This window comes from Argiope bruennichi, chromosome 5 (assembly GCF_947563725.1).
Source record: "Argiope bruennichi chromosome 5, qqArgBrue1.1, whole genome shotgun sequence".
Lineage (NCBI taxonomy): Eukaryota > Metazoa > Arthropoda > Arachnida > Araneae > Araneidae > Argiope > Argiope bruennichi.
The window spans coordinates 15,261,628-15,285,764 of NC_079155.1; the positions used below are offsets into that span (position 1 = coordinate 15,261,628).

General features: G+C 26.0%; 1 protein-coding gene across 1 annotated transcript; it reads right to left on the reverse strand.

Annotated features, from left to right (window-relative positions):
• Positions 1-4,040: 4,040 nt before the first annotated feature.
• LOC129969052 (isovaleryl-CoA dehydrogenase, mitochondrial-like) lies at positions 4,041-24,091 on the reverse strand. Its single transcript, XM_056083459.1, has 13 exons — positions 23,760-24,091; positions 20,126-20,215; positions 16,480-16,531; positions 13,433-13,602; positions 11,092-11,185; positions 10,055-10,188; positions 9,201-9,297; positions 7,518-7,611; positions 6,872-6,953; positions 6,576-6,680; positions 5,887-5,959; positions 5,610-5,750; positions 4,041-4,272 (listed from the first exon to the last, which is right to left on the reverse strand). Exons 1-12 carry the CDS (start codon positions 23,895-23,897, stop codon positions 5,617-5,619), a joined length of 1,263 nt encoding a protein of 420 aa, XP_055939434.1. The 5' UTR covers positions 23,898-24,091; the 3' UTR covers positions 4,041-4,272; positions 5,610-5,616.
• Between the last annotated feature and the right edge of the window lie 46 nt (positions 24,092-24,137).

A 24,137-nucleotide genomic window follows, 5' to 3' on the forward strand; every position in this document is an offset into this window, starting at 1 on the left:
TTTGAGTTATTTTTTGTTTTTCATTTTATTAGTATGTGGCCTTTTTTTTATATTAAAATTAATTATTTTTAGAAACATTTTGCCTTTAATAGTTTAAATGTATTTAAAATTTTATTCTGATAGTAAATATTTATTATGTGTGCTTTTTTAAAATTATCTTTTTCTTACTTTTAATAAGAAAAGATTTTACTACGGAACGATTTATATATGTCGTTTATTATGCCACTAAATAAAGTAGTTGTAAATATTTTAACTTTCTGTAAATTAATTATCTTATATTATTATTTTATTATATAATAATATATAAATATTGGTAATAATTGTTAGTTGGAATAAACTTTACGATCTTGCCATTGTCCCTTCCTCTCACTTAAATTGCGTTCCTTTATTCTACTGGAATTTATATTATAGGTTCACCAGAAACCTGTCTCGAACACTGTTACGTAAGCACTGTGATATACATTTTTTTTAAAAAATATTTAAAAAAGAAAACATTATTGAGAATTCATTTCTTGATAGCCAAGAAGTGCTCTCTTTAGTCGAAGGGGCCGAGTATAATTTATCGTCGCGTCTCCCAATTGATCAGCCAGGTAGATTATATGTAAATTTGTTTGCTGTTTATTTTAGTTGAAAATTTCACGCAATTCTACATCTCACATTGGATTGTCCTTTTTTACAATTTCTATTTAAGGATGTAATTTGAAGTAAAAATTGGAGCAATTTTCCTCATAACTAAGATTTGCTATTAGAATAATTTATAGAAGTTAGTTTTAAAAAAAAATCGAAATTATTTAACACTTTTTGCACCTGATTACTTCATGAAAATTAATTTTTTTAAGTGAAATAAAGAACTCTGTAAAATAAGATTTGCTTATCAAAACTCTTGATAGTTTGGCTAAACATAGAGATTTTGGTACGTTCCTGTGTGTGTGTGTGCACGTGATAAAATTAAGTTTAAATAATTTTTTTCCAAAGTCTTATCTTAATTTAGTTTATTCGTCTTTTAAATGATGCAGATACTAAACAACATCTTTGTTCCTTAGCTTTCAACAATTAAAAAAAAAATACCCCAATTAAACAGCTTAGAATTTACATTAACAATGTAATATATTGTTGGAGATTAGGAAAGTAATATTAAAAACTGGCAAAATTCAGAGAAAAATTCATGAGTATTAAATTAGCATAATTGAAAAGATATATATATTTTTAAATTTTAAGATGACATGACAGACAATTTTGTACTCTAACATTATTATTATGGTGGTAAAATATCAAAATCTTGCTTAATATTTAAATAAAAGTTTCAAAAGGTTTTCAGCCACCAATGATTATAAGTGCCAAATTTGATACAAGTCAAACAGTCTCACCTGCAGAGCACCAACATACATTCATCTTTATTCTTAACAGTGATTACAAATCATTAGCTTGTTTTCATCCATAAATCGTTTCATTATTTTGTTAAGAGCCAAAAACTAGAGTCAAATTCATAGCTTTTGTTCATGCATAAACAAGTCTTGCATATAATTTTAAATTGATATGAAATGAATCAAGAAATTTTTTTAGATAAATTTTCACCAAAAGGTATAAATGCTCTGGTAATATATAATATTTTATAAATCAGTGATTTCAGCAACAATGGGCTATCTTAGAGACAGTTACATATAATTGGATCATTTTTTTCTGAATTGTATTTAAAAAAAAAAAAAAAAAAAACTTTTTTTTCCTTCCTTTTTCATTAAATTGTCTTCTTTACATAGTGCCCTCCAACCCCCCTTTTTTCACTTAAAAAGTGTATTACAGACTTTGGTGTTCCCCCCCCCCCCGCTTCCTGTGGTAGCTTATACTTCTTTTTTTCACCATCATTGAGAAGTTTATGCATACATAAAGTATTACTTATGTTGTTTTTTATAACATATTTATTATCTAGTTTATAACTTTATTCATTATTACTAGAGACCAAAGATAACCTGCTGGTCCGATTTAGGTATTAGATTTAACTCATGATAAATCATTTAGATAAGAATTCATATCCATGCTCCCATCAAATTGCTAGGCATTAAAGTTATTTTAATAAGCTTATATATGCTTTGTTTCTTAAGCATATGAAATTTCTCATGGAAACTACTTCATCATAGTGCTATTATGTCCAGTTTATCTATCTACCAAATTTATCGGTATAGTCACTTCACTTTTTTTATTTGTTCTGTAAACTACATAGACATTTAAAAAAAAAATTTTTTTTTAACTTTTAACAATGGAAAGAAATCACGCGATCAAATATGTGATAAAATAATGAAAGTGATTAAAATGAATTCATTCTCAAAAATGAAAATATTATTGTAAAATATACTTAAAAAAGGTTTAAAAATTAATTAAATCTAGATTAAAGAATTTTAAAGCACCTAAACTGATATCAATGGAAAGATAAATTTTTTCGACTTTAAAACTGCATAAAAATAATTTTTGTGCAGGAATATTTTTGAAAAATAATATTTAAATTATTTTTTAATTAAAATTTTTAAAAAAAAAAACATTGTTCTAAGGAGCCCATACCCACCCTCCAAAGTATATCTGGGCAAAATGCGATAGTTCTAGGTCAAATGATTAGACCTATAGAGTTAATAACACAGATTCCTATACACACATTCATCTTTATTATAAGTGGGCATTTTGTTTTCAGATACAGAAATCCCCCAAGTTTTTGTGCATGTCCCACTCTGGTGATTTCCCAAAATAAAAATGTGGAGATGCAGTAGAATGAGTTGTTTAATTTTTATCAAGAAATATATGTTAAACACAGAAACATAACACACATTTCGAATTAAAATGAAACCTGATGATTCAAAAATAGTCAATTAATATCAAAATCTGAAAAGAAAGAGAAATTAAGAACTTATCTAACAAAGAGCCCCAGAAATGTACTCTATTATGTATCTTTCTTCTACAGAATGAAATCATCCAAAACTAATAGGTATAGTTCTCTTAAGCAAACAGCAAATATAATTTATGTTTCTATATTTTATTAATAGCAGCCTTTAGCAACTAACTGGTTCATCGAGGATATTGGTTGTTTTTAACTGAAGTTAAATTCTTTGGATATAACTTCATATTCCTGATTCTGCAAGATTACAAGACAATAAAGTGGTATTATTTTAATTGTCTTATAAAGGCTTAGCTAACAGTGTGCATGGAGCTTTCTAATGGTGACCAGACCCATGACATCATGGTGCTATTAAAAATGTAAATATATGGTTTATCTATCAAATAAATTTTACAGTCTTGCACCTATCTAATACATATTAAACAAAATCTATCTTCTTTAATTTTCAATAATGGAAGAAAATCAAATTGAAAATGCAATTGTATAGTTGAAGAAATAATGAAAATGGTTTAAATTTCAGGACAACAATATAATCTATTGTTGAAAAAAAAAAAATTGTTTTCATCCCCCCCTTTTTTTTCTTGTCTATTAGAATCGATGCTTTTACATGCTTTGGGAAAATTGAATCAGCATAGAAAATAAAAATAAAAATTCAATTCACACCACAACTTTTTTCTCTCCTTCCTCTGCTAGAGAATTATATTTTGTACATTGACTAATTTTCAATTTGGTAGCAATGCTTTATAAAACTTACTTTTTGAACTTCCAATTACTAATATATATATATCCATTAATCAATAATAGAAAATTGAGTTTTCATGACATAACTAAGAAAGTACATGAAGAAATAAAATTTTGAACTAATAAAAACCTCTATTAAGAGAAATTAGTTCTAATAATTAATCTTAAGCAGGATAATTGTTGAAATATTTTTTTTAAAAAAAACTATTATATATTGTTATTGAAATGGTCAGTAAATATTAAATCCTAGGAAGATTTTCTCAACCAAGGGAAAAAGTTAAAAGAAAAAAGTGCATAGAGTTAAAAGAGATTTATCATTTTAAAAAATGAAAGTGATTCAATTTGATTGTTTAGTATAAATAATAGGATATATATTAAAACTATCTTCTTCCATAAAGAGAATTTCTAACATGAAATATAAATGCAAAATATAAAATATTTATTCAACAATAAACATTTTAACAACATCAAAATTTGGCTAATTTTCTCAAAAAACAAACAAATAGCATAATTCATTGTCATAAAACTCTACAGTGATTTTTTTTTTTTTCATAACAGCAAATATAAAATGTAGCTGCTAAGATTTTAAAAATATCAAAAATAAGATTTTCAAGTCAGGATTCATTTGTTCGGTCAATTGTTCCAAATTCCTGAAGGAGGGGGAAAAATCAAATATTATAATATAGTTTGTATATATAAGAATATAAAAATCAACATTAAAAATCAATTTGTCACTTTTACATAAAAAAATATGGCAATTCAAAATTTTTTATTGATACAAAATATCTGTATAAGTTAACTACGGTTACACTTAAATTGTTATATGTGATTTTTTGTGTGCCCTCACAAAATGTCCAGTTACAAATGATTTCATCTACTACGTCAAAATTTCATATTTGCTGTCAACACCATTCATTTTGGGCATAACATGAAGATTACAATTTTATATATTTTAAATTTTGGGAGTTTTACTAGACTTGCAAAATCTTTCATTCATACAATATCAAATATTACAAATGCAATTTCATCTGCTGAAAGAAATATTAAACAAAATGTGGATTCCATACAGAATAAATTTGCACCATTTTAGTCAAACAATGATGTATTCTTCAAACAGACAGCACAAAGTTACAAAATGGTTAAAGATATAGAATCTCTTAAGCAAGAGTACATTCATTTATATGATAACAATGCGATGAAGGCGAATCTCAAATAGAAATTGTCAAATTTGATATTTTTATCTTTCTGTGATTGGACATATTCAAAATTCTTGAAGATATTTAAAAAAAAAAAAAAAAAAAAAAAACCTTTAAAGGATTTAATTCAGCACAGTTTGCAAAATTAGCTTAATAATAATAAGAGATTATTAGACATGTTTATGAAGGCGTAGTGAAAGAAATTAAAAATCCAAATGGTCTCAAAACACACTATAAATAAAATAATGTTTTTTTGTTTTTAATTTGCCCCTTGGTCATAAAACTGTCATGTTAGTTCATTCAAAATTTTCCAAATATCTATTTGATTACCACTGATTGTGTTATGTGCTGCCATTCCAACCTCATTCTGCTTGAAATTAATAAAGGAAAAATAACTCTTTATATATATATATATATATATATATAAACATTATTAATTTCCAGATGATGTAGAATTATATTCGTCTGGTCTGATTTTAAGAAGTTGAATTTTAAGTCTATTTTTTAAAATAAAAAATTGCATTGAGAAGAGCTAGCATTAATATTAAGATATATTATTATGAATGAGATATTCTAATGTTTAAAGGAAATTAAATATGGTAAAGTGGTACTTTTTCGTTCCAGAGGGCCAAAGAAATATTGCCAAACTGATTACTTTTTGTTGGTGAATTGGCGAAAATAATTTATTTGTCGTCAACAGCCCTCATAAACGGAAAAGTACTGTTAAGTTTAAGGATCAGAAAGCTTTTGTTTTGGAAACTCCTGTTGATACTTATCTGCATTATACTTACAGTTGAATTATTTATATTCACTATTCAAAGCTCTTCCAATAATCATTCGTCGAATCTCACTCGTTCCAGCACCAATTTCATACAGTTTAGCATCCCGAAGTAACCGACCAGTAGGATAATCGTTTATATATCCATTGCCACCTGTAAAAAAAGTAGAAGATCTCATCCAGACATGATGTATTTACACATTTAAGGGTATATATATATGTATTAAAAACAGATTTTTTATAAAGATATTTAATAACTTTTAGATAATAATAATGAGTTAAAAGCATACCTAAGCACTGTATAGCATCCAGTGCCATTTGTGTAGCTTTTTCAGCACAGTATAATATGACACCAGCACAATCCTAGAAAAAAAAATTCAATTAATTTTCTAAAAATTAATAAGAATAAACTGACACTGTCTGCATACAATTTTGCTTAAACATATATCTCTCAATAAAGCAAAATATTCTTTATAAATTGAAATTATCTTTAATTTTGTGTTTGCATTCAATACAATTTATATTTTATTACAAAGCAAAGAATTTCCCTCATTGCACATTTAATTATTTATCATAAAAAGTTATTTTAAATTAGAACCCTTAATTACACACTCAGGTTAGTTATATCAATTCTACAACATCTACAGCTAATAAATTCTACAACATCAACTACAAAAATCAACATTTTTTTTATACAAATTCATAATTTGGATGTATTTAAATTAGTGTAATACAGCAAGTCATTAAGAAGCAATTAGCAATTAAATGAAAATTTTAAATATTGCAAGTGAAAAAAAAAATAAAATCATGCACCAATCATATAGAACTCTTTTAAAGTAAAGTTTCTCACTTAAAATGTCACAGTTAAACAGTATGAATCTTAAAATAGTTTTAAATTTAAAAATAAAAGTTATACAAAATGTTTAAAATCTATGTCAATGCCCAAGATATATAATCAGAATGACAACATTAAAAATACCTTAGAATTCACATGACCTTGGTCAACAGCTCTGGCAACACTATACAAATACGTTCTACAGGCATTCAGAGTTGTATACATATCAGCCAATTTACCTTGTATCAGCTAGTAAAAAATATAAATAGAGATGAATTCTATAAATTGGAGAAAAGAAAATATGAAATTTCAAACTCTTGCAAATAAATATTTTATGAGAAAAAATTTATAGATCTATATAATATAGGTTATATAATCTATTTGAAGCTCCAGGGCAAAAATTTTTCCCACAAAAAAATCATTCTTGTCTAAATGCATACCTGAAATTCTCCAATTCTTTGTCCAAATTGTTTACGCTGGTGAACGTAATCAAATGTTATATCACAGCAAGCTTGCATTATCCTAAGCAATTGAAAATCATGGCATTTCTATTATGTTCAATGTAATAAGTACAAATGTACAATTTTTGTAAAATAAAAATTTTCTATATTCCTAAATTTGTCCTCCTCCCCAGTTATTAAGCGACCAGATATGCCAGATATTAAATAATTCAAAATCTCTACTATTCTCATGTTTCAATACATTATTTCAAAATTTATTATCTTATCTACATGTATTTATAGTTTTGTTCATAATTATCATGTGTGCAATACAGAATTATTAAATACAGATATATTTACTTAATATTGAAGTAGGTGTCTTTTAATTTTGATTGCGGGGTTTAATAATAGTCATTTCAATTATGAAAAGTTAAGAAATTATTAAATTTGATATAATAAATGTTACATACATATAAAAAAATTTTTTCTTAAAAACAATTGTTTTAAAAACTCCATTTGCAACTTGAATAAATGGTATATATATTGAATTAGTATATTTAGAAATTTACTATTTATTTTCAAATAAAATTCAAAACAGGTTGTTGTTTTTTCCTTCTAATATTTCTACAAATAAATTGCATTTTACCCAATAGGACCAGCAGCTAAGATAAGCCTTTCCAAATCTAATCCACTCATCAGAACATAAACGCCTTTACCTTCTGCACCAACTAAATTTTCAGCTGAAAATAAAATTTGATGTGGTCAATTTCATTTGAAATGCAACACAATGTGGAATTTTGGCATTTATATTTCTGAATACATTATGCTAATAATGATATTATAATAAGTAACAAAAAAGAATTTGATTAAAAAAAAAGCAACTTTCTATTAAAAATTTTTTTTCTCTAGAAAATGCTTTTCAAGAGCATTCTCCTCTCAACTTTCTGATACTTACATTCCCATAAAAAATATTAGAAAGCGCAGTCTTTTGTAAAGATGAATATTATACTAACTACATTTAGTTGCAACAAAATATTCATATAATGGCCACAATTTGAAATTAATGACACAATTTACACCCAGATTTTGGAAACGTCCTTTTTCAATACTCAAAACATAATCCTTTATATGATCTCAATTTTCTAACAGTTTTTTCAGCTATAGGCACATTTTCCAACAATCTATGGGGGGGGGCATTTGCATGTTTTCTTGTTTTTTTAATGAAATTTAATATAGTTTTCTTTACATGCTAGAAAATCTTTAAATAACCGATAGAGAGTGATAAATAGATTGTTCCAATTCCACTAAGTTGCTCTATTTGCACCTTTAAATGCATTGTTTTAAATATGCAAAGAGCTGCCTATATTTAATAACTCAGTATGGAACTGATTTCTAATTTGTTCTTGAATCATGTGGAAGAATTTTCAGTTAACTACTGATCCATCCACTGAAATTTGCATCACCTTCTAATTTCTTTAATGGTATCAGTCAAATGCTTACAAAAAGTCTTCTGGCATAGAATGAGTCATAAAAATAGAATAAATTCCTTATTTCAGTTTTTTAGGCATTTGAGTACCAAAATCTCACTAATATGCTCAACTGCTTACTTAGTAGATTTGTTTAACAATTCCTCAATTAACAAAATATAACTTTCAACTTTGCATAATGAACTATATAACAATGAAGTAAAATATGGACCAATTCCAAAACAAATGAAATACTTGTTATTATTTATTTACTTTACACTTTATTTGGTTTGCAGATAAAGTGTTTTGCCATTTTACAGACAGGAAACATTTCTTTAAATGAATTAATGATGCCCGGCCTCACAAAATTTATAGCCCTTTTAAGGGCCACTAAAAAGATTTAATATTTAAGGCTTTTTTAAGCCCTGTGGAAACCCTGTCTACAAATAATATATATGTATATTTTTTAAGCACTCTACAAATATGCATGAGATTTCCTACTACAACTTTCATTAATTAATCTATGACAATCATATCCAAGATATTCTTAACAGGATAACAGCATATCTAATTTATCATATATTCTTTTAATGTACATTTAATAACTATTTTGAATCCAATAATGCATATACAAACTCTTTGAATTATTGTCAAGATAACTCACTTTGAATTATCATCAAGACATTCTTATAAAATTATAATAAAATAATAATCTTATAAAAATTTAATGCTTAAAATGGTTTACAAAATAACCAGGCAGTAACTTTAAGGTAAAAGAAGAATTGTGAGCTAAAAATTTTAATGATTTAGCTTTTGTTTGTTTTCTAAAACTACTATAAATACATATAAAGTGATAATTTTACCTGGGACTTTGCAATCCTCAAAGATTAATTCTCCAGTGGGAGATCCTCGCATTCCTAATTTATCAAGAGGTGTACCAACACTAAAGCCTTCCATTCCCTGAAATTTATAAAAAAAATTGTTAAAAAAACCCTAAATAAAAACAATAAACTCGTAAAATAAAAAATTCCAATAAAATATCTGTTACATATTATGAAATGCTTTAAGGTTTTTATAAACATGAATGTTATAGGAGTCATTACTAAATGGCAAGCCCATATACATCACATTATATGAAATTCAAAGCGACAGTCATCAATGTGTAAGACATTTATCACACTTTAAAATGTAAATAGATAATAAAGAAAAAATGACAGAAATCACATAATAAAAAGAAATACTAGATGAGTGTAATTAGTTTCAATACTAATAGCTTTTTTTGTAATATGTCTTATCTTATTATAATTACTTTAAATGCAACTATTTCACTGATCTTAAATGCTTTAGAAATAAGTCTACAATTTAAAAAAATTGGATGTTTTTAGAGTTTTTAAAAAGATAATATTTTCCATCCTTAATATTGCATTCAAAAAGTTTAGTCTCTATATGATGTCTTCAAATTTATACTTTAGGTAAATCCTACTAACAAAATGCATAAACCTTCATTTGTTCACATAATCATTCATATTATACTAGGAAATGAATCATGTTTTGAGATTGAAATTAATAAAAATATTAAAAATTAATAGAATCTCTATTCTTTATATATGTGTTTTATTAATAAAAGAAATGGAAGAATTCTGCTGAAAGAATAAAAACCAATGCTATAAAATTAACAAGTAGATTGTTAAATAAAATATTAGCATAAAATATTTACCTTTTCAATAATAAAAGTACTAATTCCATGCTGAGGCTTGGTATCAAAATTTGTTTTAGCATATACTATAAGAACATCTGCTATAGCAAAATTAGTAATCCAAAACTTTGATCCATTTAACAGATAATAATCACCTAAGGGGATTAAAAAAAACATCAGTATCATTAGCTAATGTTAGATATTATGCAAGAAATTGAGAATTCTTCATTGATAAATATATTAACATAATAAATGACCAATAATAATAAATTTGAAATTTTAACTAAATGATTTAACTGAAATTAAACATAACCAATATCCTCGGAGAATTAGCTGTTTGTGAAAGGTGGTTAAGCATGTGTCTAAATTCAAATCACTTCCACTCGAATTCCACCTGTACTAAATGATTTAACTGAAATTAAACATAACCAATATCCTCGGTTAATTAGCTGTTTGTGAAAGGTGGTTAAGCATGTGTTTAATTTCAAATCACTTCCACTCGAATTCCACCTGTACTAAATGATTTAACTGAAATTAAACATAACCAATATCCTCGGTTAATTAGCTGTTTGTGAAAGGTGGTTAAGCATGTGTCTAATTTCAAATCACTTCCACTCGAATTCCACCTGTACTAAATGATTTAACTGAAATTAAACATAACCAATATCCTCGGTGAATTAGCTGTTTGTGAAAGGTGGTTAAGCATGTGTCTAATTTCAAATCACTTCCACTCGAATTCCACCTGTACTGTCACTAGAGTTGCACAGGTTTTTAATTTTTTTCCACAGAATCAAAATATTGAAATTTGTGAAGCCCTTCTGAAACTATATAAGATTGAAATTCTTTATCACATTTGCTGTTTCATCCTTTCTGCTTATTTGATTTGGCATTCTGCTTTCACGACTATTTGAAAGAAATCTTCATCAAAATTAAAAATTGGATTACACCAATAAAATATTAAAAATAAAAGAATAAAAAATTAAAAATCTGAAAGACTGCTTCTTTACATATATTCTTATTTATATTATAACAAATGACAATCTATAAAAGAGGCACACCTTTCTTTTCTGCTTTCAGTTTCATTGATACAACATCAGAGCCAGAGCCAGCTTCACTCATTGCCAAAGCTCCAACATGCTCTCCACTAATGAGCTAAAAAAAAAAGCAGTTTCAAAATGAGAAAATTATAGATATACCACTGAAATATAAACTGATAAAAAAACTATATATTACTTCCAATATTTATATTTTAACTTATGCATATTCTTGTAAAATTACTCTATGCAAATAATTGTACCACTTGCATTTTTGTTTGGTTGCAACAATTTTAATAAAGCAACATTTAATAAAAGAAAAATTATTATATTTTAAAATTGAAAACAATTTTTTAACCAAGAGATTTTAATTACAATTAAGTTTTTAAACACAATTCCAATTTAAAAATTATTTTCATTCAAAATTTTAGCAAGAAATTCCCCTTTTTCTTATATTCCTACTACTCAATTATGTATTGAATTTATTGATATGAAATAAGATTGTGATCGAATTTACAAAAATTCCAAAACAGCTATTTAAAATGTATTACAACATAAATATGTCCCTATAGATCAGAGATTCTCAACCATTTTGGTTGTATGTACCACCTGTTATAATAAAAATATTTGGAGACCCATTAAATAACTATATAAGTAAATAAAATACAAAGACATAATATATACATTATTAATTAGTAAAGCATACTTTAAAAAAATAATGATTCATTGTTTATAAAAGGAAAAAAACAACAACTTATTATTAGTTAGCTGTAACAACGTACGAAAATTCAAAAACAAGGAATCAAGATTTTTAAAAAAATAACGATTTTGATACTGTTTATCTTTTATGAACGATTCAATATTTGGATTAAAATTTGACAGTTTCTACTCCAAAATATTTTCTACAATCAAATATCATCTCTGATTTTGACTCTTGGCTAATATTCTGTGGACATTAGACAGGGACTGTTGCTATGAATTAGAAAATCAGTAAAATGTGGAAAGGATAACAACTATGCAAGATTTTAGGAATTAATATTGCACTGATATTTATTAATTACAAAAAAGAATGAAAAACTAAGAAAAAATTATGAGACAATTTTTAATGCACTGTCCGATTGTTTTTAATGCATTTCTTTCTTGGCTTTTTTTTTGGGGGGGGGGGGGTGTCAATTATTTACTTCTGTCATCATTATTTATAAAACTCAAGTTCAGCAATTAAATGGCTCTATTTGATATTCTTGTGCACTCACATTTCAAGCCAACAGACAGCAATTTAAATTATATTTGAGCTATTTTATATATGTCTTCTTGTAATATTGAAGGACCTTCTAAATTTGTAAAACCATTCTCTTATTTTTCTTCACCAACCATGAACTTTTCTGTTGTCTTTCAGGACTGTTATCACTATCAGTAAAGTTGCTCTTTAACATGGATTTTCATTGCACAAATAAGAAATTAGAGAAAAAATTTGAAATAGAACAAATTTATGAGATTTATCATTTCAGCATCTCCAGAGATATTCTGATAATCATGAAATTGTGTTTGGCCTTTACACATCAAAAGACAACTTTTTTGTGTTATTAAAAATCACAGAAAGTCTTTTTTTTTTTCACTATACTATATATTACAGGTATCACTTATTTTGTACCTATCTAAAGAATTTAAGATACCAACATGTTCTCATGGGGAGAAAAAAAAAAAAAAACCCCATAAATCACACACACACACAAAAAGCTAATGAGTATCACTAAAAAGCAGCTACACATATTTTATTTCTTTAACATAAAATTATTTCTCTAAACACTAGTCATTTTAAAATAAATAATACACCATATATGGAATAAAACCTTAATATGAACATCAAACTGCATTAACCTCCAGTTTTTCAAAACAAATTTAGAATGGTAAAACTATATATTAAAAACTTAACAAACCCTTAAACAGAAAAAAAAAAATGACTTATTAAAAAACAAATTATTCTAATAAACAAAGAATAATGAAAGCAAAGTAGATAGCTGTGCTGTGTTCTGATCTATTATAATTGCAGATGCTTTAGATATATATTGAATGCAAACTCTAAAAGAATTATATTTTTCATGTTAACATGATAACAACCAAATTGTGAACCAACAGAAAAAACTCTGCCACCACTTTTGAGCGTAAAACAGATGCACTCATCATTTTTTCATACAAAATGGCAATAACCCCCCCTAAAGAGATAAGTGATGATTCACTAAGCATTTTTGTTGGACAATAGCATTTACTGACTAACACATCAAACATACAAACAAAAATCCCCCCATCAAATCTTACAAAAATATATTTAATACTTTCATAAATAACGCAATAAAAGAGATTATACCTTAGGTAAATATTTAGCCTTTTGTTTTTCATTACCATTTCTGGCAATCTGATTCACACACAAGTTCGAATGAGCACCATAGCTAAGTGCAACACCTGCAGCTGCACGAGAGAGTTCTTCCAATACAATACAGTGTTCCAAATAGCCAACACCAGCTCCACCATCTTTCACTAAAAAAAAAAAAAAAAAAAAAAAAAATTATTCATATGTATTGACAATTTAAACAATTTTTAAGAAATTGTATAATGAACAAATTTTAACCGAAGATAAGCTTCAGGAGTAATAAAATTGTTATGGCTTCAGCAAAAATTCTTAGTAATGATTAACAACTAAACAATTGTTGGAATAATATATTAGAATTGTTTTTTAAAACTAAAGACATTTTATTCATATCATCTATATATTATAAAACTGAAAATCTGTTTGTTTATAGATACGTTTTGACTTTAAATAATTCCACATTTCTTGGCAGATTCAGATGAATTTTGGTATACTTGTTCCTTTGCACTTAGAAGAATTTACAGAACCATTAAAAAGTTTCTAGGATCCTCTAAAAGAGGTGGAAGAGGAATTTAAAGATTTCATATTTTTTCCTTCCATAACTTCTAAATAAATCATTACCCTAAAATTATTTCAATACCATCTTAAAGTTTAAATAATTTGACTTTTTAATAACAAATTTCATTTCTATATCTCTAATCAAAATATTTTTTTAAATTAATTTAGATATACTTTATAACAATGATGTTTTTCTGTTGAAATATTATCAAACCTATACTACTTAATTAATTTATCACTCACATAATCTAGCTAATGTTGAAATTTAACTCCCCCCTTATTATACAGCTTTTTTAGTTGAGTTTGTGTTTAAATTTCTTACATAACAACTTTTGACACATTTTAAAATGTATTTTAAAGTTGTTGCAATTTTTTTTAAAATATATGATCTAATTTTATTTCATATTTTAGTAATTTCAAAATTTTAATGAGCCCAATCAGTATACTGTGATACTTTTTCTTCACTAATAAGTACATAAATTTATTTTTAAAAATGCACATATCTATATACACATTAGCCTTCCCAACGCTCACATTGCCTCTTAGTATGCAAAAATTATTTATTTGCAGGTTATCTAAATTTAGTAATTATTGGAATTATCTTTTAGTAGCAGTTGATATTTATATAATTTTTTACCACAAATATTTCATTGTGACAATCCTTCTCTTATCAAAATCATCTTATTAATTCTGTCTTAAGAGGACAAATTTTTGGTGATCCATCAAGCCATGGATGATTTTTCTGGAAATGATCTCTCAGGATCCATTCCAGAAAAAAAAAAGAGAGAGAGAGAGAGAGAAATAAATGCTATTGTTAATGTCTCTGGTTTTTTTTTTTTTTTTTTTTTTTGTTACTTCGTTTTGTTTTGTTTCTCTGTTTTTCAAGCCTTGAAAGATTAACTTTTAAATCAATGAGAATAACTAAAATAGAATAGCTAAAAATTTCTTGATTAGAGCAAAATACTGTTTACTGATCATACTGATTTGAACTCTAAAACAGTCAATATTTCTTAGAATAAAAAGGCATATTCTCTTCAAAAACAGTAAAAGAGTTTAAACCATGTATTGAAAGGATTGCAATGGAAGATTTATCACGTATTATCAAAAAATCTTACTTCAAAATATATATAACAAATTAACCAAAATCGCAAATGTCAAGAAATTCTAGGAGATATTCCTTCCATGTTGTCCGTCATTCTACAGCTTAAAAATAAAAAGAGCTATAATAACAAAAATTTTAATTACCTGTATGGTTAATATACTGATCCTACTAAACAAATTCAGAATAAATCCTTATTAACAAATTTGAAACCTAGAAAAGATCACTGATCCCCTTCCCTTGTTGTTCCTTCCCTAACTGTTTGGAGTATTCCATTGAACAAATCTATGGTGCACACATAATCTTAATCCCAAATTCAATTTGCTAATAAAATATTTTTACCAAAAATTTTTTTAGCACAATTTGCAATTTTTTTTAACTTTTAAATATTTTTAACATGATATTAATTTTAATATCTTAGCATTAGAAAATAGCCATTTTTTACTAAAGATCTCAATCAATGCCTTTTAAAAAGCTATTATGAGTCAAAGAAACTTAAGTGATCTTCTCTTAATATTGTTAATTTTTAAGGTAAAATTTAATCTCATAAAATTTTTACTAAGAAGTTAGAAATTACATGTTTCTCCCATGGCCAAATATATGCAGCTAAATTCTAAAGGGGATCTCAAAAAAAAAATTTTATATGTACATTTCAATCATTAACACTAAGCAATTTTTATTCAGGTTCATTAGAGTAGCAATTAATTAAATTCAAGCCTCTTTTGGACTTAACATAACATCTGTATGACAATGAATATGTAGATGTATTTCCCACTTTTTCTTACATACCTATTGAACAATTAAAATGCAGGTGGAGCTGTGTACAGTAGCTAGTATATTATATATTTAAATTAAATGCAGGGGCTTAGATTTTATTTTAGAGCTACTTTCAAAATAGACACTTTGAATAATTTGTCAAAAATAAATGATTCTAACATTTTGACTGGAGAAACAAATAAAAAAAGAATCTCTTATCATTCAGAAAATCTATTTTGTATCATACATGAAAAGTTATGCTGGCCTCCCTTTTTCTCATTTTCTAATAGTAGGAAATTACTTATAAATCATGATTGTAAGATACCATGTAAAACTGCTTAGAATTTATATCATAAGATGGCCTGCTTTTTATAATGATTTTATTGCTTCACTTTTTTTCTTTTTCTTCCTCACTTCTTTATTTGTAGTTTTTTTTAATACTTTGTAACAATTAATATTTTTATAGAATAAGTACAATCTGAATATTCACTTTACAGATTTTCAATGAAAAAAAATTTTTCAATTAAAAACTTCCAACTAAAATACTGTACATTCCTTAATGTACTGTCATATATCAAACTGAGATTCATTAATAAAATACGGGTAGTTATTTTAAAAATAAATGAATATTTACCAGGCACAGTTAAACCATGAACTCCCAAATTGCCAAGCTTCTTGAAAAATTCCTAAAAGGAGGGAAAAATCCATATTCAGAGAAAATTAAAAAGGAAATAAATAGTTTGTGGCAACTTTATAAAGGTTTAAAATACATTCTTGAATAAAAATAAACCTAGACATTAAAAATAATAATAAATAAATACTCTTCTCATGAAAAGTTGTTTTATTTTTGCAGACTCCGATTTTGAAACATATGCACACACACACACAAAAAAGAAAAATTAAGGCTAACAAATTTATTATAAAAACAAAAATTAATAAAATAAAAATAGTAAATAAAATATTAAATAATCTAAAAAAATATCTTTTACAACCTTTACACAAAATGAGGCATTTTAAATAATTGCAAAATGAAAAAGTCTGTTACTAGGGATTGCAATACCAGTATTTTGAGCCATTTGTACAATGTTGTAATACCGGTATTCACAAGTTTAAATACCGTTTTTTCGGTATTTACAAGAAATTTTTAAAATTGTCTCCACTATATGTTCAGGAATCGCCAACATAGCAACATAATATATATTTTCGTTTTTAGGTCGAACAGCGGTAGCACACATCACTATCTGAAGAAGTACATAGAAAAATTACACAGAAAAAAAGGCATACTGAAATAGAAAATGACTTATGGTATTTACATAATTATAATGATTTTAAAAATGAAAATAAAAAAGAAGAAAAGAGAGTAACCAATTCAAATCTGATAAAGTTTATAGTAAATTTTCTTAAAATTTTTTACCCACAAACCTATCCACATTCAGAAGAATTCAGTGCAGTTATTGAAGATTATGATGACACTAATGTCAATAGAGAAAATGAATTGTCTCTTGAATAAAATTTAAAATTAGCGATAAATAAAAAAATTTCACAAACCGAAATAAAATACAGAAATCAGCTATATCAAAAATAATCCGACAAGAAATCGATTTATTTGAAGTTGAAGGATTTATAGGTAAATACTTGGAAAAAGTATATCTTGCATTGCTAACAGTACCACCAACTAGTATAGACACCGAAAAAGCATTTTCGATAGCTGGTAATTTTTACACAAAATTACCAGGCTTAATGACAGTACAATTGATGCATTGTTTTTTAAGATCACATTTCAAAAATTTTTAATAGTACCACAGAATAAATAGTGATATTTACACTTTTTTGTGATTTAAACAAATAAGATGTTCCTTTACTTTTTTTGTGATTCTTTATATACTGTTATAATTTATAAGTTCCATATTATTTTTTGTGATATTTACACTCTCTAATAAAACTGGCAAATAAAACAAAGAAACAGCTCCGTTTTCTTTCTTCTTCTAAAATTTCTATTACCGGTATCAAGATCTAAAAAGTACTGAATGCCGGTATTGAACTCTTGGTCCAATACTGCAATTAGGGATTGCAACACCGGTATACCGAATACCGGTATTTTGAGCCATTTGTACAATTTTGTAATACCAGTATTCACAAGTTTAAATACCGTTTTTTCGATATTTACTGGAAATTTTTAAAATTGTCTCCACTATATGTTCAGGCATGATCAACATAGCAAAATAGTATACGTTTTTGTTTTATGTCTCCTTAAGGGGCAGAATCAATTAGCTAATTAATGATTTAGTTGCTTAAATCTAAATTAGCGAAACATGGATTGTCCTGAAAGAAGATACTGTATCATTTACAACTGATGGAGCAACAATTATGAAAAAAGTCGGAAAGTTGTAATGTATTATACCAAAAAAATAAAGAACAGAAGAATCCAAACACTGTGGATATAGAAACTTTGGATTCCAACTTTGAAGAGAGTAAGAGTGTGAGTGATATTAACAATGAAGATAATGACAATGTAATTGTGTAAGAAGATCTTGCTAATGAGGATAAAATATTAACCCATTAAGAATTGCTTCATATAATTTAAAAAGTTCGAAAAATTTTTAAGATATTTAAACGTTCCCCTATAAAAAGGATATATTACTAAAATATATACTAACTGAATATAAAACAGAATATATGTCAATATTAGATATTGGAACAGTTTACTCCTAATGACGGAACGATTTTTGAAACTGAGAAATCCAATCCAAAAAGCAATAATCGTTTTAAACCTGTAAATAAATTTTTTCAGATAGTGAATTCGACTTAATATCCAGAACTGTATCAGCTCTACTTCTAATAAAACTGACTATTGAGGCATTATGTTGGAGAGATTCTAATTTATTAACAGCTAATGCAACAATAAATTTCATGTTGCAGTCACTGAAAGAACACCACACATGACTATCTGAAGAATTATATATCATATTGAAAAATCACACAGAAGAAAGGCATACCAAAATAGAAAATGTCTTATGGTATTGACATAATTATGATGATTTTAAAAATGAAAATGAAAAAGGAGAAAAGAAAATAACCAATTCAAATCTGATTAAGTTTATTATAAATTTTCTTAAAAATTTTTACCCACAAACCTATTCACATTCAAAAGAATTCGGCTCAGTTATCGAAGATTATGATGATACTAATGTCGATAATGAAAAGGACTTGCCTCTTGAACAAAAATTAGATTTAGCGATAAATAAAAAATTTCAATAAAACAAAATACAATACAGAAATCAGCTATATCTAAAACCATCCAATGAGAAATCGATTTATTTGAATATGTAGGATTTAGAGGTAAACACTTGTAAAAAGTATATCGTGCATTACTAACTGTACCACCAACTTGCGTAGATGCCGTAACAGCGTTTTCGACAGCTGGTAATTTTTGCACAAAATTACTTTTCAGGCTTAATAACAGTTCAATCAAAGCATTATGTTTTTTAAGATCATTTTTCAAAAATTTGTAATAGTAGCACAGACTGAATAGTGATATTTACCTTATTTTGTGATTTAAATAAATAAGATGTACCTTTAGTTTTTTGTGCTTCTTTATTTACTGTTATAATTTATAGGTCACAAATTATTTTTTGTGATACTTACACACACTTTATAATAAAACTGGCTAATAAAACAAAGAAACACCTGTGTTTTCTTTCTTTTTCTAAAATTTCTAATACCAGTATTAAAACCGGTATCCCGGAATTAAGATCTAAAAAATACTGAATACCAGTATTGAAGTCTGGGTCTAATATTGCAATCTCTATCTGTTACTTAGATATCAACTAGATTAAAATTTAATTTAATGTATAAGGTATTTAAAGCTAAGGACAATAAAAATATTTGCGTGTATCTATCAGAATGAAATAATCAGAATACATTTGAAATTACGAATTTAGAAGAAAGAAAGCTAAATTTCATAAATAAACTGTGCTAAACATGAATATCTAGAAATAAAATAAGTGCAATGAATTGAACAATCCATTATTTAAATTTATACAGAAATTTATGAGTTAATAAAATATTACAGAATGAAATTTATAAGTTAATAAAATATTGCAGAATGATTAAATAAAAGAAAATTAATAATCTCAAGAATGATGAAATTCAATTCTAAAAAGGTTGAAATCAGCATTTCCACAGAAATTTTTTATATACATATTTGGTTTAAAATATATTTTATACATAAAAAACAGAATTTAGTACATGTAATTTGAGGTAATTTCTCAACTACTTACTTTAAATTCTGGAAACTTGTTATTCTTATCAATTTCTTGAGCAAAAGGAGCAAGTTCTTTCTGAGCAAACTGGAAGATGGTCTCTCGCAGCTAAGTAATGAGAGAATTATATGAAAAAAATATTTCTTTGCAAGAGTGATCTGCTTCCAACAAATTTATAATCTGATTTTGTCAGAAAACAAAAGTTTTGCAGTTAAATGACTTTTTAAAAAATTATGTCAATTTAGAACGTTACTAAACATTTTGATAAATGGAGCTTGTATTTTATTTAATGTAATAACGAAAATGATGACATTAATGTTCAAGATTTAAAAATGAGAATGAAATGAATTACATTTATTATTACTAAATAAAAGTCTCCAGAACTAGCATAAGTTCATGACTTGAGCAAATTTCACATAATGTTATCTAACCACACTTCAATATTGAAGACAAAAGACAGAAATAGAAAAGTGGTGTTACAAATATTATAAATAGATAATATACAGCAGTATGATTATACAATGTTGAATTAATCTTTATATAATTACACAAATTATAGCATTCAGAATTTTCCCCATATAATTTCATGTAGTTACATTAATAATATTACTTTATTCTTAAAGTCAAATAATTTTTATACGATTATTAGACAGCACAGTATCCAGACCATAGAGCTGAGATACTGATAGAGGGAGTGCAACCCTACTTTGATGTAGGACAAGATAAAATCACATTACCTGACGACAGAATTTGTGTTCACTGTAACCGCATTCTCCATTCCCCATTATATTTCAATGGCAGATTTTTTCTTACTTTCAACTTTCAGATTTAAAAGCTTATTTAAGCCATTGTTAACTATTGCTGTGCAACTGGATGCAAAGAAAAAGCTTCTAAGAATAGTCAAGTATCATTTTACAGGTATGTATAATAAACATATTCTGTTTATATCCATTTTAATTCAATTTAAAATTTCGTAACCTCCATCACTCAGTTATTTTGGTGTTATAACTGAATAATATTTCATAGTTTGGTTTAGTTATTGTATTAAATTTATTTAACTTGTTATTAAGCTTCATTTAAACTGATGTAACCGCATCATATTTTGCTACTTGTTTTATTTTAATCTCGAATGTGTTATAAGTGCTTGGTGTGATTTTTTTCTCGCCAATACAAGTGTTTGCATAAACATTATTGAGTGATTAATAATTCTGTATTTATTTTAGTGCAAATAAAGTTCCTTATTATTTCTAATATGTTGTTCTTTGCTTACCATAAATATTCAAATTGTATTATATCGTGAACAATATTAAAAGCAAAATATTATTTTCCTTATGTCTTATTAACCATGATTTAATGTGATAATTTGTGGTTCTTTTTATTAAAAGGAAAATTTTCTCAACTGTATCATAAGGTTTATTCAATCACAGAAAATTTGTTTATGGTCACACCAAATACACTGTATTTTTTTAATTTAACATTTTTATATTTTAATTTGATAATATATATTTTTGTCCAATGTTTATATCATAATTTAGAATTATATACCATTTTCTAATGAATGTAAAACCTTGACAAAATAAGAGTCAAGATCTTGCTATTTGATACAAATTTTATTGCTCATCTATGCTCAAGCTATTTTTTTTTAATTTTCATTCTGTAAAGAAAATAGAAAATTGTTTTAATAAAAATCTATTAGACAATAATTGTGATTTTTTATTTTAAAAGAAATTGATTTAAATATTTTACTCACCCAGATGTTTATAAATTTACAAGAATATATTTACAATTGTTAACTAATTTAAATTTTTATAAAAATAACTGCCTAAAATTAGATTTGCATCTTCATACAAATTTAATTAATTCTTTTAAATTGTTGTATGGCTCCATTCACTAAAATTACTAAAATGAACATTCTTCGGAATAATATTTAGAATAATAAATAAATATTTATTCTTCAGAATAAATATTTAGAATTATGATAAGCAAGGATTTTATCTTTCTTCAAAAATAATTAAGTAATCTCTGCTCAATTCTTTTAGTTTTTTAACTGAGGTACTAAAATAGTTTATATGGGTATTTCTTTTTATACAAAGAATCAACAGATAAGTGCTTTTAGAAAAGGTTTCCTACCAATTTTAAACTTTAAAAAATAACTGCAATAATAAATAAAATTGTAAAAAACGTTTATAATATATAGTTTAAGATTCTATAATTTCCAATAACATGGATAATATTGATATATGCATATGCACAGTATCTTGCAAAAAAAAAAAAAAAAAAAAAAAAAGAATTCTGTCACTTTTATAATCTGTTTTTATAAAAGTTTTTTTTATCTGTTTGAGATAATGATAGAAAGTAATTGAACATGTAATGTAAAATGTTAAGATGTTTTTTGGTAAGGAAAAGAAATAAAATGTTTACTTAAAGAAGAAAAATAATCACTTTTAATTAATGCACAAAAACAAAGTAAAAAACTAAACATAATTTAAATCAACAAACTCAACTACTTATAAAAAAAAGAAAACATTATTTTAGAAACCAGTTTGCTTAGAAGAATGAATATATATATATATTGTTTAGGAAATCTTTACCGGGAATGAAAACCGACCGGAGCCAATGCCGGGAAGCAAAATGTAGCGTGGCAATTTTTTGAGTATGCCAAGATTTTCGATATGGCGCCAAAAGAGGTCAGATTTCTCTCAAGTCACATGCCTCATGTTGTGTACACTTGTTTAGACTAGAAACAAGCGACTAGCTTCCACCATTTATATATCAGCTCTATGATCCAGACATACCTAACATAATTTCTTAAATAGTTGTTAGAAATTTTATTCGTGCTTTGAAGTTAATTAAGGTAACTAAATCAAAAAAAAAATTTCTATATAGTTCTTATTAAACAACTGACCGAGATATTTCTTTTTATAACCATTTCAATACCTGCATATAATTTATATTAGAAATTCTGAATAAAGCCTTTTCTCACATTTAATATTAAAACAAATAGCATGGAATTATACAATACAACATTCTCCAAGGTCATAAATTTTTACACATTTCTTCATATTCAGGGTAAACATGCTAAAACTCGCATCTTTCATATCTCTAACAGTCATTCTTTCAAGTGCGACTTAGAGATTTAAAATGTATATGGAAGAAAATTTTGTTGTAATTAAAGCAAATGTAAACTTTCCGAGGATAGACTTGAAAGTGAAAATTACAGAACAATTAATAATAAGAAGCAATAAATGCATCACAGTATATGTAGAATTTTCATTTTTATTTGAATGTTCTTTCTTAACACAGATTCAACTATATTAAATAATAAATGCAGGTTCGGTTGAAAAAGAGGCATACTTATTCATTAAATTAGAGGATACATCATTCAAAATTCAAATTGTGTTCAATGTAGCAAAAATTACTGCACATATTCAGAGTTCAAAACTACTTTCTCAATAATATGAAAAAGTAATAACTTAAAGGTAGCATCAATATCACATCCTTTCGTTTTTTACATCTGAAATTTTTATTAAAATAAAAATTATTAATTATAAATAATCAATTAACTATAAAATAATTACAAAGCAGACAAATCATAAAAGGCAATCAAAGGATTCAAATAAAGAAATAATATTTCATAACAGTGTTCCAATACCTGCTGTTGTTCTTCATTTAAACCACTAATTTTATCATCTATCGGGTAATGTGATAGGCTTCTTTTATTACATGCAGGATACAAACGTCTGAAACTAGAATTCAGTAGAAACCGAGAACCGCAATGAATGACATTCATTTTTTATTATAAATAATTACGACAGCATAGAAAAAAAGTAAAATAATTATCTTAACACAATTTTAGAATACAAATGAGTGAACAAGAATTAAATTTGCAATTCCCTACAAAAATCCTGAAAAAGGATGAGCCACAAACTTCCGTCTGTCGTCTTATTTATTTATAAAAACCGTAAATAATAAAATGTATTGCCATTTTAACGGTGAAATTTCAATTTCAATTTAGTCCACTTACACATCC

Excerpts from the sequence above, each read along its gene's own strand:
- LOC129969052 (XM_056083459.1), bottom strand. The coding sequence starts at position 23,897 with ATGAATGTCATTCATTGCGGTTCTCGGTTTCTACTGAATTCTAGTTTC. Across the intron at positions 10,189-11,091 it reads ACTGAAAGCAGAAAAGAAAG|GTGATTATTATCTGTTAAAT; the intron begins GTGTGCCTCTTT and ends TAATCCCCTTAG. Across the intron at positions 5,751-5,886 it reads GGATGCTATACAGTGCTTAG|GTGGCAATGGATATATAAAC; the intron begins GTATGCTTTTAA and ends CTTTTTTTACAG.